This window comes from Thunnus thynnus, chromosome 19 (genome assembly GCF_963924715.1).
Source record: "Thunnus thynnus chromosome 19, fThuThy2.1, whole genome shotgun sequence".
Taxonomy (NCBI): Eukaryota; Metazoa; Chordata; class Actinopteri; order Scombriformes; family Scombridae; genus Thunnus; species Thunnus thynnus.
Window position 1 is genome coordinate 26,935,879 of NC_089535.1, and position 20,191 is coordinate 26,956,069.

General features: G+C 38.4%; 1 protein-coding gene across 1 annotated transcript in view; it reads right to left on the minus strand.

Moving 5' to 3' along the window:
- Positions 1-1,736: 1,736 nt before the first annotated feature.
- The window catches only part of dcc (DCC netrin 1 receptor), a 193,189-nt gene continuing 174,734 nt past the window's right edge, over positions 1,737-20,191 (minus strand). The window contains exon 29 of the mRNA XM_067575272.1: positions 1,737-13,007. Within this exon, the coding sequence (XP_067431373.1) occupies positions 12,918-13,007 (90 nt within the window). The 3' untranslated portion in view covers positions 1,737-12,917. The remainder of the gene's footprint in view (positions 13,008-20,191) is intronic.

The following is a 20,191-nucleotide window of genomic DNA, read 5'->3' on the forward strand; positions in this document are numbered from 1 at the left end:
CAATATTTAATTTGTAACTCTTATTCTAATGCAGCCTGTATGTATAAATAAGAAAGTTTCTGTTCAATTGTTAACGTTTATAAAAAGTTTTTAAATAAAGCAGTGTCTCCTGAAAAGGATTTCTGGTTTTGCCATGGTATCAAATCAGGTATTGAGAGATGTGGAACTTCCTACACTTCCTACAACTTATTTCAACAGTTCCGTTTGAATCAAAAGACAAATTCAACAAACACGCCAGGTCAACAATAAATCAGGTTTATATTTTTTATTTCCATGTATATATTTGTTTTATATTTATTGTTACAAAATGTATGTTGATCAAACTTGGCTGGGTGGGCCAGTGCTGCCCAGGCCCATAACTGGGTACGCGCCTGCTTGATACACACACATTTAGTTAGTGTGTCCTTTATTATAGTGGCCTGAGAGATGCACAACACCCAGTACTGGAAAACTCTAAATACTCAATATACTCAGAGGTCCAGACTCAAGTGTACCGAGACAACTCAAACTTCCCAGCACTACTCTCGCACTGCCTCACTTTGCCTGCCACTGCCTCCGTGCTCGACTGGTCCTGCATCCTGCACTAAATTGACCTGGGCACTATCTTCCTCCACCCATGTTACCTGTCATCTCCCTCGGGGTAACTAAGGGGTCGAGGAATGACAACCACAGAATATTTCCACTTCTATTGACCCTGCAGCTGACCCACTCTTTTTCACTGTCTCAGTCCCTGTCCTCTGTACCTGAGGCCTTTCCATTCTCTGTTGCATATCTCCTCTGACATGAAAACATCAGATTGTTAAATCCCAATCATTACACTTGTAAGCCAAACAACCTGCTGGGAAAGCCAGGTAAGCTAATGTTACTACTAACTAACGGGGAAAGTACACTCTGGGTTCAAATAATGAATAAATCTTTTCAGAACTCACCAGGAACTCCTAGTGGCTCGCTTACTTTCCTCCAAGCTCTTTGCTTCTTTTGCTCTGTCTTTATAAGTGATTGATGTGGAGTTATACAACTCCGTAACCGCAGACAGTTTGTCCTCCATTTGCCATTTCTAGTCACAACAGGAGCATCTCAACATCGGTAGACTTTTGTGTCACAGCTTCACACACAATGTTCGCATTTAACTTTGAATATCTCAGCCAGTCTGTCGGAATTATCTATTAAACTAAGAATGCTCTTCAAAACCCAAGTGGCTCATAGTCACCTGTTAACTACTTACTGCTCTCAGAAGCTTTGTGAATTGAGGACTTGAGAGTTTAAAATAAAGTGTTACCCTTCGACTACATTTACATTGATTTTAGAAATGAGACCTACATTATATAATGCAAAGTACTTACTGTAAATACACATAGCAGCCATGCCTTTATATATTAGAGACTGACTGTTAATGCAAACTTAACACTTCCTGTTTTTATCTGTCATCCACAGTAACTCACTGGAATCCTGCTCCCCAGAGGATGAGCCCTTTTTATTTTAATGACCCCATGACCTGAACCCCATGTTCCACTACCACTACTGGTAAGGCTCTAAGAGTAAATAAATCATCAGTATGTTGTTTCTTCTGGCCAACAATTTTTTATTGTGGCTATAATGAACACTGCTGCCTGTAGGGGGCAGGAAGTGCTGGCAGCACTTCATACCTCACCATTTCACACACACAAACACACTCTCACACACACATTAATGACACCCAGCATGTTAATCAGATAAAACACTAATCAAACAGCATGTTTGCTTTTGTATCAAAACTTTATTTATCAAACAAAAAGAATGCACCATTGAAATAACATTTCTATAAAAAAGGACCATGGGACTGTTCTACAGTGCATTACAAAACCAGCAATTGTATACAACATTGTGGATAGAAACTTCGCTTTACTTAATCTGAGATACATCATCTTCACCGTCGTCATCATCTTTCCTCCCCCTCACTCAAATGAACAAAATGTACACTCTTAAATATTGCAGTCACTAAGCTAATTTGGTTATAATGACTCGAGGATTAGGCTTTTTTTTTTTTTTTTAAGGATGAAGTCAAACTGTATTTACTCAGAGCCATCCCGTCTGCAGGCTCCTCTGTCGGACAATGATGTTCTGGAAATGAAGTAATTGTCTGTGTGAGAGGAGATAAGGGCCATTTTAATTTGGCCCCTTTCACCCCAATGAGATGAGGTCCAAATCATTTTAAGAAATTTTTTTTCCTACACAATTATTTTCTTTTTGTTAGCTATCGGCCCGAAAGTGTCTCTGCTGGAACTGACAGAGTCGATTTCACACCAGCATCAGGCCACTTTCAAAGTCAGCACATCCCTGACCAACTTCACTTTGTCTTTTTTTTCCCCTTCTTTTTTTCTTTTTTTTGACCATGTAATTTGTCCCTTTTTTGATCCTCAGTGGTTCCCACACAGGAGTGAAGCGCCCAAAGAAAGAAGTTAATGAAGTCGAGTTTCCCTTTGAAATGCGGGAGCTGAGCCTCCCCAGTTTCCACCTTATCAGGTCTGGTTGGTGTTTCTGAGTTTCACACAGTCACCACAGGACGAGTTCACAAGGACTAGAGTCTCCACTGACAGAGGACAAAGTGTTGGAGAATCCTGGTGTGTTTCTGAATGTTTTAGACCATTAACTACAAATCACATTTATCTCACCTGTAGTTTACCGTGGAGCATTTTACTAATAACATCACTGTTGACATTGATTTCCTACCTTCCAGACAGCCATTTGACTTTTGTGGTCAAAGATATGCGGTTGTGTCTTAATGCAGTTGAGAGGACTGTTTTTAAACATGGTGATGCATTCAAGGATGCTCAAACGGCTGAGAACTCACAATCATCTTCTCTTTATAGAGAATAATAGTAGGGGCTTTTAGAGCCTGACTGATGAATTGGCTGTGCTGATATTACATTACCACCAATATATCAGTATTTATCTATATGCCAGCCAATAGGTAACAGGAAATGCAAGCGCAGAAATGCCAAAAATGTATGTATCATTTGGAAACAGTGTCTCCATTAGAGTACTGACAAGTTTATTTTTCAATGTCCGACTTAGCACATACCTTGGTCACAATTTTATAATAACCAAATTTAAGTAATCCTTATCAATACATTTATTTAAAAATGGTTGAAATATCCTTGTCAGATTGTTTAAACTCTCTAATATATATCAGTTTCAGCCTCAAACATTTAGTATTGGTCGGAATCCTGTTTTTTTTTTTTGTTTGTTTGTTTTTTTAGAGGGTCCAAATAGCATTCATTAGAAAATCAAACCCAGAAGACAAATAACTAAACATGGACATTGTGCTAAGGTAAATATAAATTCTTTCTGGCCTGATTGTAAAATCTCTGATGTCAGAGCATCCCGGAACGTACCAGAACAGTCCCTAAAAGAGTCAGATAGATAATCTATCTGGGGCAAGATTTAAGACCCATGCCTCGCCTTCTTTAACCCAGATTAAAGGGTACCTTCTCACACCCAGTGATGCACAGGTGTACTTCAGGACCCTCTGACATCACTGTGGTCACATGTGAAAGCTTTTGAGCCATGTGTTAAGTTACCCTTTTTCCTGGCTCCAGATGGCAGATGAGGCATCAAACCTAAACTCTTGGCTACAAAACATCTATTTAAGAACTAAGTTACAAACCCCTCAGGATATGTCTCTCATGTATATACAGGTTATTGTTATAAAGGATAACTGCATAGATGTGATCGTAGCCTCAATCTACAGATTTTTGACTAAAATAAACAGAAAGTGGTGACTGTGTGTAGTCAGAATGAACCATTTTGGTGGTGAACGATTAAGAAATGTAAATAATCCTTCTACAATAGTATTTTAAAAAATACCGGAACAATTTAAGGCAACAAACGAAAAGAAAAGAGAAAACAAAAAGTCTGAACGGCGCTTCAGTCCTTTTTTTCAGTTTGTTCTTTGCTAAACTAAATTTACATTTTCAGAAATATCACACGGTTATAAATAATAGTTTTAAAGAGCACTCAAAATAAAGTGATAATAATAATAATAATAATAATAATAATAATAATATATTAAATTTGATTATAAAAAGTTACTACTACTCTAGTGGAACTGTACACTGTAAAAAAGCAGCGTTCTGTAATGTAGTTCTGCTGCAGCAACGCTTCTCCACAGTAAAATACACATGTAGAGCCAACAAGAAAAAAAAACAAGAAGAACTCCTAATATGTGTCTGTTAAAGGCCGGGGTCTGACTGCTGAAGACAAACCTTCATATCCAGATGGAGACCAGAAGTTTGGTTCAAGATTCATTATGTTAAGTTTAACCAAAAGAAAAAAAATATACACATCTGAGCTGATCAAAATGAAACACAAGTCCCCTCATACTTCCCTTTATAGACAACTAAACTTTTAGTTCATAGCTGACGACCTCATCGCCGACTGGATGTTTAATATTTCACTCGCACTGAGTGATGAAGTTGAATGTTTTTTTAATGTTACGCTTTGGTGGGATTACTTCATTTTGGGAAAATGGTGGATCTATGTCTGTTCTGGCATTAGTTAAAGAACTATACTTTTATTTTTTTGAATGTTTCAGCCCATTAACTACAACGCACACACTGTTCTTTCCATTTTCCAAATCATTCCATCAGTTTTTAGATTGATTCCCTTTCCTTCAGAGAGCCATCGCTTTCAATTTATTTCTGTGAAAATCAGGCTGGAGAGACTTGGAGTGAGCTCATACATCACTGATCAACTCTGCATTTATTCTTATCAAAGTCATGTAGCTGTTGCGCGGTAATAGTAGTAAGAGCTGATTGGTTTTTATACTACACAACAGTAACAAAATTGAGCAAAGGTGCAACTAAATTATTTTCCATTATCATCTAATCAGTCAATTATTGTATCACTAATTGTTCGGTCTATAAAATATCAGAAAAGTGCATAAAGTCCATCACAATTTCCTAAAGTCCAGTGTAATGTCTTCACACTGCTTGGTTCTTCAGACCAACAGGCTAAAACGCAAAGAAATACAGTTTACTATCAGATATCTGTAAGAAATCCTCATAATTGAGATGCTGGAACAAGGTCATGTTTGGCATTCTTGCTTGAAAAATTACTTAAATGATTAACAGATCACCAAAATAAAATTGTTGCCAATTAATTTCCTTTTTTTGAATAATTGCTAATCTCTTCAGCTGCAACCATATAAGGGTGTCATATAAGGTCTTTAAGGACATTTTCAAACCTGCATTGTTTAGTCTGGTTGATTAGAACTCCGTTGGCTTTGCCCCTTGGTATGATATTTTTGGGCAGATCTGAACACAGTCATCGTACTCAGTTGTGGAGCAAAACAACCTCCGCGAGACCCTTTAGAGGAAGAAATCTCAGTCCGGTCACAAACGAATTCTGGAGCAGTTAATTTGCAGTGGGAACGTGTCTGATCTTGATCCGACTCAACTACAAGACATACCTGTAGCCAAGCCTGCTTTGCATACCGGGATATGGATAAGTGAAATCAATAGTTGCTAGCAGCTAGCTAACCTGGACTAGCAACATAGTTGCCTGCTTGATATTTGGGCAGAAGGGACGTTCTTCCTGTGTTTCTGTTAATGAACGTTCTCATGGATTTAAAAGATGCATTTTTGTTGGCTTGAATTTTTTCTTTGGGAAAAGAAACCAAACAAAGAGGAAAACACAACTAGTTTGCTGTTTCATCCACTGACTCAGACCAGAGCACACCTTTTGTAGGTTTGAAAACGCTCTAAAAGTTGATTTTCATACTGGAAACAAGTGGCTGCATAAAAGGAACACTTTGAACAAAAACCTTTGAGTTGTCTTGGAAAATAATTTGAAGTAACCACATCATTAGTACTACTCATGAATGGACTAAAATATGACCAAAAAAACTAAACAAAATGGTCCTCAAAAGGGTTAAAGAGCCTGCAGTACTGGAGGAAAGCAGCTACTGAAATGTCCGTCTGCTGTGGGCTGGTCTATGGCAGCTGGTGTTGTCACCACAGACAGTTTGACTCATGGTCAGTGCTTTAACTGTGAACATCAATGACGTAGATGTTACCTTCCTGCAACTGTCTGGCAAAGAAATATCTTTATAAAAATGATGATTCTCTGTGAAATCTTATCAGTGGCACAGATACATCTTCCTGCTCTCTCTCTCTCTCTATTGTTCCTTTTGTTATTTACTGAAGAAGCAGCAAATGCTTCGGTTCCTATTTATAAATAGATCAATTTAATGTTATTATTTTGGATAATTAGCCAAGATCATTTTCCCTGCATGCTGCAAAAAAATCTTTTTGAATCCCAACACTTGAATATTGAGAAAGAAAATCTTATTTTCTCTAATACGTGAAATAATTAACAATTGACTTTAACTTTAATCTACTTAACTGTGGTGCTCTGATCATTCTTATTTCAAGTTATTTACACACAAATTAAAATAAATAAATCTTACTCAACCAACAAGTTATTTTTTGTCTGAAGAAAAATATCTTTTAGGCTGAATATGAGACTGAATGACTTGCAAGGAAGGATATTTTTTACAAAATGAGTCGCTGAGGAAACAGGAGTTTGGTATCTTGCATTTTGATGGACGTATTGGCTGCTTTGTGGATCCAATCTGTGATATTTCAGGTACAGGATGATCCTTGTCATCACTAGATTTAGCACGTCTGATGTGTCTCTCTGTTTCTAGACAGCTGCTGGAACACTGCATCTGTGCCACTGAAGTAAAAAAGAACCGCTTTTCTTTTTAGTCTGTTTAAAAGGGATGCAGCGCTTTCGGGAGAAACCCTCGGTGGTGCAGACCGTCTCATCTGTTCTCTGTGTTGACTCAGTGCGGAAGAACAATTAAACACAGCACAGAGCACATTTTAACATTTTACAAAGACTTCAAATGAAGTGACTAAATACAGAGAGAAAAAAACCTGCTGTGAAAAGTTAAAGGCACATAAACTCTTAGGGGCAAATGAATGGTGATAAATAAAATGTTTAAAACATTGTGAGCTGGTGTTTACGGCACCTCAAGAATGGAAAGACCAGAAAGACCAGTCTGAATCTGATGTCTGTCTTGATGAATGACAGAATTATTAAAGTCAATAATTAACAGTCAATTAAATTCATTTCATTTCAGATCAGTATCATTTGAGAGCTGCAGGGAAATATCATCCACTAATATTAGTTAGATTAATCAGCCAATTGGATGTGACCGCACTGCTTTAAACTGTTTGCTAAGAACTGGCTCCTCAATGTGACGGTAGTGAAATGTCCCATATTGAACTTAAAGGACCAAAGTGGTGTTATTTAATGTTTTATTTCACGTTTTTGAACTTGGCAGCCAAACTCATCATTTTCAAAATCCTCCCTCAGCTTTTAGATTAAAACAACCTCTGGTTTGTTGATTTCTATGAAAATCAATCTGGAGAAACTACAGGTCTCCATGAGTCCAAAATATTGAATATATTTCTAAAGTTTGGTTAGGAGGAACTGTTGTGACTATGAAGAACTTTATTTGAAAAACTGCTGCAGTCACATAATCCATCACAGTTAACATTTAGTTAACTATCACGCTGTCATGTGGTTAAGAGCAGGGTCACTTTTTAAAACACTCTTTGCTGGTGCTTGTGAAGTTTGACTGTTGAAACGTCCCGTTGCTGGAAGCAAACTGTGACTCTCAAATCTCCAATGTCAGAATATCTTTGAATGCACCAACAAGGAGAGTTTTTAAAATAGTCCCTGCTGCACAACGTGACCATGTAACGTCAACTAAAATAAAGTAAATGTTCAGATTATATCTGAAGCAATTAAGAATAGTTTGAAAATGAGACTGAATCTAGTTTTCATCTCATTACTCAGTCTGACATTGTGTTCATGTTATCCATTTTCTCTTCTGTTTGGCCAAACCAATCAGTTTGACTGACAGATACGATGATTGGATATACATCTCCATGATTGTTGCTAGGAGCAGTTCACCTAAGGTTTGTTATGTCTACCTAATGACCACCACAACATCCAACTTCATCCGTCACAACAAAACCCACAAAGAGACTTATTGGTTGGTCAAACATTAGATAGAAAGCTAATGGTAAGTTTAAGCTATGTTAGACTTGGCTTTGAATTGATTATGCAAACTATTGAGAAGACATTGTTAATGTAAAAGACAGTCGGGGGACTGATTCGGGGCCATATAACCAGTTAAACTATGCGGGCACATTACTAGCTAACACAGCTATATTATAATTTCAGAGCCCCACTCTGCATTGTTGTTCATTTAGGAGGCTTGTTATTGATTGCCACAAAATGTTAAATATCAGTAAGATTTACAAGTTTCATATGACTTTACTTGCTTGATTCTCACCACAGTAACTTGTGACTTGCTTGAGACTTGAAGGTTAAGACTCATGACTTGCACATGTGTGACTTACTCCCAGCTCTGCTACTTAAGATTTCCTAGAGTTGCTACTTCTATAACTCGACTTACAACAACCTGTACAGCTGCATAGATCTCAGCCACTGTTGACAAGTACTTAGCAAAGTAATTACATATCCAGCCAGGAAGGCAGACTTACTTTACATACACAGTTCAAGATATTATCCTCCTGTCTGGTCCAGTTTTATTCTGGCTGTGCTGTTAGTTCTTGCTATTGGGCTTTTACTAAAAAGCTGAAACTTCTAGTAGCAGAAAAATTGATGAGTCATGCTGCTATTACACGGAAACACTCCAAATTTATTTTATCTTTATCTAGTTTTTGTTTTTAGGATTCAGTTATCTATGTTTAGTGCTTATATTGTAATATTTCTTGATGTCAGACAATGAACTCCATCATGTTTACTGGTTGATGGACTTTATCACTCTATCCCTGACAAAGTATGATATATTGCATTGCGTTTTATAATACATTAGTTTTGTCAATAAACCTACAGATTTTTGGTGGATATTTTTGTTGTTATTTTTCTGGCTCTGGCACAGGAAGATGACGTCTCCACCTACAAAGCACCAGATTTATTTGAATGTAAAAACAGTGATTACATACATCTGTGACCTCCAACTGTGAATATAAGTTTCAAGTCTCTGCAAGTTGATTTTCATAGTAATGAATTGACATCAATGGCTGCTGAGAACTCATGGATGATTTGGAAAATGATAAGCTGTACTTTTAAAAAGATATTTAATATCATTTAAATTTAATAGTCTGAAACGTGCAAAACCACCATGAACCTTTAACTCTAATCATTATGTCTGCTTTCATCTTTCTTTCCTCTTTTGACACTAAAAAGAAGAAATCTCTTGTGTCAACAGCCCCATTTAATTTAGCATTCACTGTTAAAATCTGATTTTCTTTCTTTAAATCAAATTCCCATCTCGCCCAGCAGTGTTAGATCGTTCCATCATTCTGCCTTCTGAAGGAGGAAGAGAAGAGCGACTCGGAGCAGAATGAAAGCACTGGGCTTAGACTGGATGTATCTCCCAGAACACGCTGATGAGTTTGATCCCCACACTGGCCGCCTGCCTGCGTTCCCTCACCTTTCATCCCCATGCTCGTACTGCAGAGACGTTACCTTTCCATCCCCTCCGTCCCCGGGAATTTTCCGCGCCGCTGTAACGGCCCAGCGAGCGTGAGCTTGAATCATAATATTCGAAACGGCGTTATAATGAATTCCCAGCCTCATTCCTCCGTGCCCTGCTCGCACATACAAACCACCTCTGAATATCAATTCACCTGCTCTGCCTCCACTCTCTCTGTCTCCCTCAGGCTTTTTTTTTACTTTCATCACAGAAAGATAAAGGTCTGTAAATTACAATATGGTGACTCGGGTGACACAGTTAAATATGGAGCATACTGATGGCCCGTTTTTTGGGGGGTTTTTTTCTCACCTCAGCTGATTAATGAATCATTTGTCATTTTATGTTGAAAGAGGAGTTTTTTTTCTTCCAGCTTTTCTGCACACTACAAAAAAGATCCGTCTTCACAAGTCGTTCAGTCACATACTTGGTCTCCTAATTGAGTTTTCCTGAAAGGGGGGGGGGTAATTCCACTTATGCCCAATTATGTCTCTCTCGAGTCAGGAAATCTGTGGAAATGAGGTTTGATATTTTGAAAAATGGCAGAATTTGGCAGATTGCTGCACTATTATATAAAAAAGGACGACTGGTGGATCAATAAACTGAAAACACAACCGTAAGACTCAAAAACAGACCAACTTGTTAGGATTTCTTTCTTCTTTTTTTTTTTAACAGTGTACACCTTGCTCACTCTACTTCACTGCAGCAACAAAATCCAAACCTCCCATAACAACCCATTTAATCTCACACTGTTTCCTCCTGTCAAAACTGACAAGAACTGACAGGTGGATGCTCTCTGCTATGTCTTCCTGACTGACCTCATGTAAAAAGGTCACCCTGATGCCATAATGCTGCAGGTTGGATTCAGCTTATATTAAAACTAAAAAAATGGCATAAAAGATTCTCCTCATACCACTTAATGATTGAATTTTGAATAACATTTAACTGTGTTTGATGCTTTCAAAGGCTGCAAGTTATCGGTTTTGATGGCGGTTCATGACCTTGTAAAGTAGCTCTCTGTGGAAATGTGTTTAAAAAAACCTGATTTGAAAAAACACAGTTCTGACAGGACAGCAAATGTAAAAATATACTTTGTGGAATATGCATTATTTGTGTTTATATTTGTGTTTTTTCGGGTTTTTTTCTCCTTAATTTTGTATAAAAAACGGAACCCCCTGAAGTAAACTCAAAGTGAAGCTGGCGGTTTTACAGTTTTCCCATGTGGACGATCAAGGTCGACAGAGGTACATGTGGGTTTATCTCATGAAAAGTAAACATGAAATTCATTAAAACGTAGGCCCAAATACAACACACTCACCTTCAGTCAAACATATACTGAAACTGCACAAAGTGTAAAAATAAACAGTGGTAGAGATCACACTCACTATTATCATCATCAGCTGCCCCACTACCATCTCTAATCTCAATAATAATAATGATAATGATAATAATAATAATAATAATAATACCAATAATATCCATGATTCTGTTGCTGTAACACCTCCCTCACAATTGACTATTGCCAAATTTCCACTATGACAGGACCCTCACAGCACCCTCTTGAGGCTGTTTTATTTGATGAAGGCAGAAACCAGCCATACTTGCTAATTATGTACATGTGTATCTTTTTTTTCAAGATCCTGACTTAATGATCTTGTTATCTCAAGATGACAAACTTAATTTGTTTTCTTAAGAAAACAAGACGATGATCTTATAATTGAGACCTTGATCCAGAGATAACGGTTTAATTATCTATTGAGATGACAAACTGCTGTCTTGTGATCACAACTCAATTATCTCTTTCACAAGATATCAAGAAAAGGTTTTGGTGGTGCTCATGTTATCTTTTTCCATAACTTTGCTTCAGTGAATATCTTGGAAGTGCATTCAAAATGTAAACATGAACAGATGTCCAAAAAGCCAACAGCATAGTCTTCACTTAATCTTTCTCCATTTCAAACCTTCAACCTTCTTTAATACTCCAACCAGCAGGGGGCGATGCTGCACTGACTTACCTACAAACAGTGCAACGTGACGAATTGTGAACAAGGTGTTAAGAGTAAATCTGAACACGTTTCTCAAAACGACCAATCACCACATACCATTCAGAGCCAACTTTGTTTGTCCGGAACCAATCCCAGTCCAGGCTTCCAGTACAATTTGTTCCATCCAGATCATTTTACTTTTTTCACTGACTTCCAGTCCACGTTTGAGACGGAGACAGACTTGAACAAAGAACAAAAACCAAGAAAGTTACTATTCCAAGATGAGAATTTGGCAACGACACGTGTCCTTGAAGGTGAAGACTGAAGTTCGTCTGGGTAAGGGAGAGTAAAGGCTTGGTCAAGAGCAGCAACAGACTGTGGGAGTCTATAGAGGTTTCTATACAGTCTTGTAAGAGAAGAGTCGGTTGGATCCAGATCCAGACGATTTCGACTGGTCTAGCAGGTTCTCACACTGGCCAAAATCCCATTTTTAATCCCTTTATTATTTTTTTAAACCGCAGGATCCAGAGGTGGAAGGGCTGCATGGGTTAAAGGTGATGGTTCGTTTGGTGAAATCATACTATTTTGCTCAAGAGAGGAAAAAAAAGAAAGCGATACCGAGGAAAAAGAAACAAATGGCGGCGAGGCAACCGTGAATCACCTCGCATCACCACAACAGGCAACCTTGGATCCAGGTGAGAAAAAAAAAGTTTTGGTGAAACTTTGGTGGCTGAGGATGTGTTCTCTATGTCTTACTGTAGGTTCCCGTAGCATTTTCAAACCATATACACATCCTGTAACTGCACAAATTTGAAATACCCAAACAAAAAACAGAAGACAAAAGGAATACCCCAACGGCAATAATGAAAAATAAGTGAGGTACGGTCACAGTAACTGAGTTGTGGAGAACTCAGCGGAGGAGGATGCTAATAAATACCACAAAGAAGAGAAACAGGAGGGATTGTAGAATTATGTCTTCTTTTTTTGTTATAATCCCTTCCTCCTGTTTCATTAAGTCGAGGCGCTGGGCATTGGGTTTTTCTAGTTTTGTTTTTGAGGTTGAAGGGCCTCGAGGGGTTTCAGGTTGAACCCCTAAAGAGCCCCTCCACCATCGTCCTGTTCTTGGAGTTGATGCTGTGCTGCTGTAGCGTTTATGCTCAGTTTCTATCCAGTCCCGGTCCCAAACTAGCCGAGACCAGTAGAAACCAAAAAAACTCAACCCAGCACAGACGGAAGTCTGATTCCCCATAGGCATCTTCAAACCCAGATTGACCTGTTGCCTCCGTTAGCGAATGGACAGCAGGTGACATCACGGCTTGAAGAAGGGTTCCAGACTGGACCGTGGCTGAGGGCTGGGCCGGGGCCGGGGTCAGAGGTTAGAAGGCGGAGCCGGTAATGGCATTGAGCTGCTTCATCAGCCCCTCTAGACTGGCCATCTGCTCTGAAAGGTCGTCCTGCTCATAAACCTGAAAGACAAAAACCCCCCAAAAAACGTTACTTTACCTTACAGAAGGTTATATGACATTACCGTAGCCTTTAAAAAACCTGCCTGAATATCTGTGTGGTAACTGAAGGGATGTTTTTAAAGTCTGGGGTTTGTGTTTACTGACCACTGCCAAAAAATCTTAAAAAAATGTTAATATCATTTGCTATATTGTTGAATTACATTCCTCATTCTGTGTCATGCTGTGTAAGCAACTATGATCTGAGCCCATGACAGTGTGATGGTTTGAGGTTCAAACTGAAATAACCACCTGACACTTGCAGTTCACAGTGACTGCATTTTATTTTACCATTCCTCCTGAAACTGGTGAAAAATCCAAAGTCCACATGTCTACATATAGACCAGTTTTTATAGATCAAGGAGTTTGCAGTCGGTAGATAACCTCTATGACAAAGCTGGCATTTTCCTGTAGCTTCCTCACAAAGAAAACTCTGTAGTTGTTTGCCAGTGGAAAGCTTTTAGCTTAACACAACTCAACAGACTTAATTCCAGCTCTGACAGCATGACAAAGCAGAGCCTCACTCAGGAAAGAGTGAGGCTGCTATCTGTTAGAAGGAGGTCAGAACAAAAACATAGGAGTGAAACGAAACTTAAAGATTTCTACCACCCACAGAAGCTACTAAAATACTGAAAGGTCAGCCTAATGAGTCTCTTTATCTCCATAGTAAGCACTGATTTGGTGAGTTTAAAGTCAAAAGATGTCAAGATTAATAACAAGCTAAATTTGGTTTTAAACTAAAGGTTTTTTAGACGCTGTGGAAACACTGGTTATATGTCGAGCTGCCCCCATAACATTGATGATTTAAATCATCACTCAAGGAATCTGTTGATGCCTCATCTTGTCAGTTGAAGCATTAGCCTTTTGAAGTCCTTCCATCAGAGAGACAACACAGGAAAACAGCATGGCTAGCTATAAACTCACAAAGCTAGTCTTGTCTTCAAACCACTTAACTGCAAACCTAACAGTAATGGAAATAGAAAAGGGTGATGAAAAGGAGGGCAGAGTAGCAATGTGCATCCTGTTCCTTAACCAGACTCTAGTGCTTCCTAAATGGCTGTCAGCAAACATGCAGGAGAGACACTCTGCAGTACATTAGGGCTTTATTACTGGACTATGCCTGTTAGTTGACTGTGTGCAAATCACATGTTTTCATATCTCAGATGATGATCGAAGGCACTAAATCTAAGGTCTTACATGTAAAACATGAGACTTAACCTGGACCTCGAGTATCTCAAGCATTGGCCCACATTGGTGACTCAAGATAATTCTGGTTTGGGTACAGCCATAGTTATATGTAACCTAGATGTATTCAACCATGTGTTTCTCCAGCATTCAGTCCCTCCTTCATTCCTTTCTGTGCAGTTTGAAAGTCATCTCGCATAGACTAGAACGTTGCTGCTAATCCATCACAATGAGCGCCATGTCTGTTTTTATTTCTGTCAGAGTTCAGGTATTGTTGCCTGGCAGTGCAGTGCAGACTTTTCAATCTGTATTTGTAACTGAATAAAATAAAAGGTGACTTAATGTTGACTTTGATGGATTATCTATCTGCAGCAAGTTTCAAGTCTCTGCAAGTTGACTGAACTGAAACCAATGGCTGCCTGAGGGAAGGAATAAAAAGTTAGAAAATGATCAATGAGAACGTTCACAGGATTTCTAGTTAATGGGCTAAATCAAGTATAAAACCAGTGATAACATCCATGTTTGAAAACTATGTCAGGTTAAATGGAGCTTTAGTGAAAGTTCAGTCAGGAAAACTATCTTTTGCATACTCAGGTTTGTAGTTTTATTTCTCAAACCATCTGTCATTTCCATCCCTCATGCATGTTCACTCATAACTTCATTGCCAGGGTGTCAATTGGGCTGTTCACATCAGCTGGTCACATCTAACCAATAGCACAGTGACACACCATCATTTTCAGCCTATCATCTTATGTTTTCTCCCTTCATGCCTTCATGCTGCCATTACGCGCGCTCCACCACCTCCCCATCACCACCCAGTCTTTGCAGATTCATCAGTGCATCACTTCATCAACCTCATCAGCCTTATCAGTCTCAGCAGAAGTCATGAGCCACCACCACTAGTGTCTGGACTCCATGGAGGGATTTATCTTGCTGCTGCTCAGGACTGATGTCACTCAATTGAAAATCTCCCTTTAGAGTTTAAGACAAGACTTAATCATCAATATCATCTGTATAATGAACAATTCTTTTTGCCTCATTCACTTGTCTCTCCTGATCAAATAACAGTTTGCCTCCGAGTGGACCACAGCAAACATGTTGGAGTTGTTGCTGTCTCTGGTCTGCAGGCGTTTCAAAGGACAGGACACACTCACAATGTGAACGGCTGCACTTTAATCCTGCAGAGACTCTGTGATCACTGTGTAATGGCGTGTTCGGTCTGGCTATACAAAACTGTCACCTCTGAGTGGGTTGGCTTAAGTGCCTCCATCTCTGTGCATGTGCGTGAGAGACAGTCAAGTACACATCTCTCACATACACACTGTGTGTTATATATTGAGCATGGCCTTCATGCAGAGTTTGTCCTTGCTGTTGGAAAAAAAAAATTCAATATTCTCCTCAGCACGCTGTGGAAAACCGATAAAGGCTCAGCGGATATATTTCTCACACTTCAATCGAAAGGTTTGTGTCAATGCACAAGTCCTTCTCCATATACTTGTACTGCATTAGCACTGTATGCAGTCATTGTACTGGTCCTTTATTAAACTGCATTGATCCTGCATAAATATCGCTGCAGAACTCAAGTGAAAGCACTTTTTTGAGTGCAGGTACTGTAAAAATATTCTTAAAGTAAAAGGACAAATTGCAACTATAACATCTACAGTGACCCAACAGTGCACTTTACACAGGGTGCTGTATTTGCCATTTGGACTTGAAGCCTAAGCTGTGTTTGTAGGGTTCAAATGATTACAGGGATGTTTTAAGAACAATTTGAATTTCAGTTTAAGAGGGAATGTGCTGAGGTCAACTGCACATTCACATAGAATTGAGTTATCCATAACCGTTGATCAATTTAAAAAACAAACAATTATTTTTTATCATTAATTAATCTGCTGATTATATTCTTGATTGATTTATTAAACTGATCGGTAAGGTGTCAGCAAATATCAAAAAATGTCCATCATGATTTCCAAAAGCCAAAGGTGTTGTCATGAAGTAGCATGTTTTGTTTGACCAGCACTCTAAAACCTAAAAATAATCCATTTATTATCACATGAAACAGAGAAAAGCAGAAAATACTCACATTTTAGAAGCTGCAACTAGAGAATATTTGGCATTTTTGTTGTTGAAACATGACTAAAACAATCAATTATTCAAATAGTTGCCCTTTTTTCTGTTAATAGACTAAATTAATTGATTGATCGACCATTTTTAAAAGTAAAATTTGTGATGAAAATGTAGATTTGACCTGTTAACCCAGTGATGGGTTAAGATGAAAACTGGTTGTAACATTGTTTGTCGAGCACTTATGGTCATTAATATTTCTATTGTTAAGTCAAAGGACTGATTGATAGACTGACCATAAAGAAACTAGAAACAACCTCAGATTTTATCGTAATGAAGGACAGATAGAAGAGCTGCAGACTTTATGTGGATGAACTTGTATTAAACTCACATGAGTCTGCACTTCGCTGTGTGTGTGCTCTGAAAATGAGAAAATGTGAACAATTTATCATATAATAATAATCTGTGTGGCCAATGAAGGATAGATCTATCAAAAGGAAATTGATAAAAACAGATAAACCATGACTGATACTTGAATCAGCTCTGTTTTTAATATTTCATTTTTTAAAAATTTGGAATATTCTTTCACCTGTTTTATTTTGAAATGAGCCGCATGTCTCCATCCAGAGAGGCTTGAACCTGCTGATCCAGATTTGAAAATCAAATCTGAGTCCGGTCTTTTTAAAGCTTTTAACTCGACCAGTCAGTTATGTTAGATCAGCTTTCGACCGCTTTTTGCCTCAGGAAAAGTTAACTCCAGTCATATATAGATTTTTAAATCGCCTCCATTTAAAACGTCATTGGGGCCCAATCACTGCAGGATGGAAACATTTAACAAACGCCCTAAATCCACCAGCAGTGGCCTCTTTACCACGTAACAACTAACAGACAGTGTACAATACAGGACATCATGGTCAAAGCAGGTTAATCCATTTGAAGCAGTTTAGAATACATAAAATTTCAGAAATGTAATGCGTATTTTTCCATCTACTATGTGAGTGATCCTTTTTATATCTTTTTGCTTCTTTTAGGCTGCATTCACACCAAATCTGGCAATGTGGACAACTAGTTCTCCCATTCATTTGAATGGAGGTAGTGTGTTTAGGCTGCAGGAGTGGGGACCACATGGGGTGCAGCAAAATATTGCAGCAGCCATGTAGGAAGAAGTTGAACCAGAATCAACTTTTGCCAAAACACAGTGGCCAATCACGTAAACTGGCGATAAGACCAAAGACGCCCACTGGAAGAAGAACCTTGTTCACCATGTAGGAGAGCTGAACAACCCTGCCATGAGGGAGTACAAAGACAAGAGGAGATAATTTCTCTTTGTGTAGTAACGTGAAAGTATGACCTTAAAAGTTAGGCTTTGCTGTCAGTTTCCTGACTTAAAAATGATGAGAGAAAAAGAGAGAGAGCACTAGTGAGCTGAGAGAGAAAGAGAGAAGCGGTGGTCAAGCGAGCTAGAGAGTGAATGAAACGAGGGAGTGGTATAGTGAGAACAAAGCAGTAAATCAGAGAAATAAAACATTATTTTTTGATTGTCTCACGGCGCTTATGTTCTAAAGCACGAATACACATGCCCACACCTCCACACAACCTTGGGGGAAGGTAATGCACTGCCAGACTTGATGTGAATGCAGCCTTATTCGTATTATCTGCTTTTCATTTATTACATGTTTAATTATCATCTTTTATAGCTAGCGGCGTGGCTGTAGAGATGGCAGTGACTCCCCTTTGGTTCAGACTGAAATATCTCAACAACTTTTAGATTGATTACCATGAAATTGTGTGCAGACATTCATGAAGTGCACAGAATTTCACTTCATCCAATACTTTGGTTTATGACCATATACTTGAAAAACTTTCCAATCAAACTCAGCTGTGTTTAGTGCTAATTAGCAAACATTACCTGCTAAATACCAGCACCTTAATTGTCAACCACAACCCTTATAATAAACACCAATGTGTTTTGGTTAATATTTTGCTAACCTACATTTAAATACCATATGTGTTCCTACAGAGAGCTTGTAAGCTGTGCTTGTTTCTGCAAAAAAAAAAAAGTGAAACCCACTTTTGCAAACTAGTCCCTGTTTTTTAACTCACAGAGACCCAAATGGTGTCACAGAATTCTTTGGAGCCTCAAAAGGCAGTTGAAACATGACTTTGATCTTTTACAGTGACTGGAAAATCAGGTTATCTCACAGATAGCGACTGGACCGCGACCCAGTAACTTTGAGTTTCACTTCACTCCTTCGGTCCATATGTGCACACTCACTCTCTTTCATCCACATGTGTTTTTTCTGTTATTCTCCCTCTCTCCTTATCTCTCACCCACTCTCCTCTCTCTCTCGCTTGCTCTCTATTCTTCAGTGATGCTGCTTCTGACATGTTCATTCTTGCAGATGTATCTAAAAAAAAACACTCAACAGAAGGACTGGGTTCACTTTTAAGTCTGAGTTAAATAAATACACTGATTTAAATGTAATTTACCCGTTTTATCATTGAACATAATTGAATGTTATACAGCATATCCTGCACATGTTCTCTTCATCCAATGTGTTTCTATATAAGCAGCATCAGAATAAAGACAGTAGTTGCCAAAAAATAGAGTTTACCAAGAATGAGTGGCTTTCACAATGTGATATTTGGTAAAATTAATGTTTAGATAATGTACTGTGAGTTTTCAGATTTAATTTAGTAAAAGCATCTTTTCCTCACTGCTTCTCATTTTAAACTCTTAAACTCCACAACAACGCTGGCGTGCTCAGCCAACATTACTGTCTTTCAGAGGCGGAAGCAGGATCAGTTTTGAAGCTAGAGTGAAGATACTGGTATCATATGAAACTAGACGAGCTAAGGCATTCATTGCTCATGAAGCTCATGAAGCTCATGAAGGGGGGTAAATAACGCTCCAAAGTTAGGCTAAATTTTGGCGAGGGAAAAACGATACGGTATCTGAATGAAGATGGGTTCTATAGTGATAGTTCTATAGAGACTCCCCTTTACAGACATGCAAACTTTATGCTAATCCCATGCAGTTTTGGGCAGAAACCATGCAGTATTTTGCATACAGTATTAATGTGTTGTTTTCACCTATTCTAAAAATGGTGTATTTGAATATTTCTGCATACTGGGGTCCCTAAACAATTGCATATATTGCATAAATTTGGCACGACTGGAAAGCTGAGACTCTTGTGGATTCAATGAGCCCAATCATATTCATGTGTGATGTTAGTCTCCGTAGTAGCCATTTCATTGCAGTGAGACCATTTTTTTTTTTAAACTTGACCTCACTGTATAAAATGACCTATTGTGACCTCTAGGATAATCACAGCCTCATGAAACTTTACAAACACAAACTAGAGACCGAGGGCATTCAGAGGATTTATGGCTTTCCTCGGTATATTGACAATAAGGGTGTTTCTCAGCAATTTCCAGAACAGTAGTACTCCTCATCCAATCGCTGAAAAATGCCATTCTCCAAATCTCGAAAGTTTTTGATACCAAATCACAGCATGGATATTTCAGTGGTGTTCCTCACGGTCTTGGTGCCTTAATGTGGTATTTGGAAGGGTTTTTGACCATTTTTATCAATTCTCAAGTGGTCAAAAATGGTTAAATTTTGCACTAAATCTGTGTAACAAATGGTATCAACCCAAAAATTGCTGCAACAACTTATGACATATCTGAACATGGGAATCATATACTTCCATCATAATGTTCTAAGCTCTTATATACTCTAAACTTTCAAAACTTGAATATGGCCCTTACCAAAACCCAATGTTTATGAGCTGCATCTCAAAATAATCTACAGGTTCCCAGCATTCAGATGACGTATACCACTTCCACGTGGCATATACTGTTGACCTGCTATCTATAGGTGACGTGAATTTCTCTTC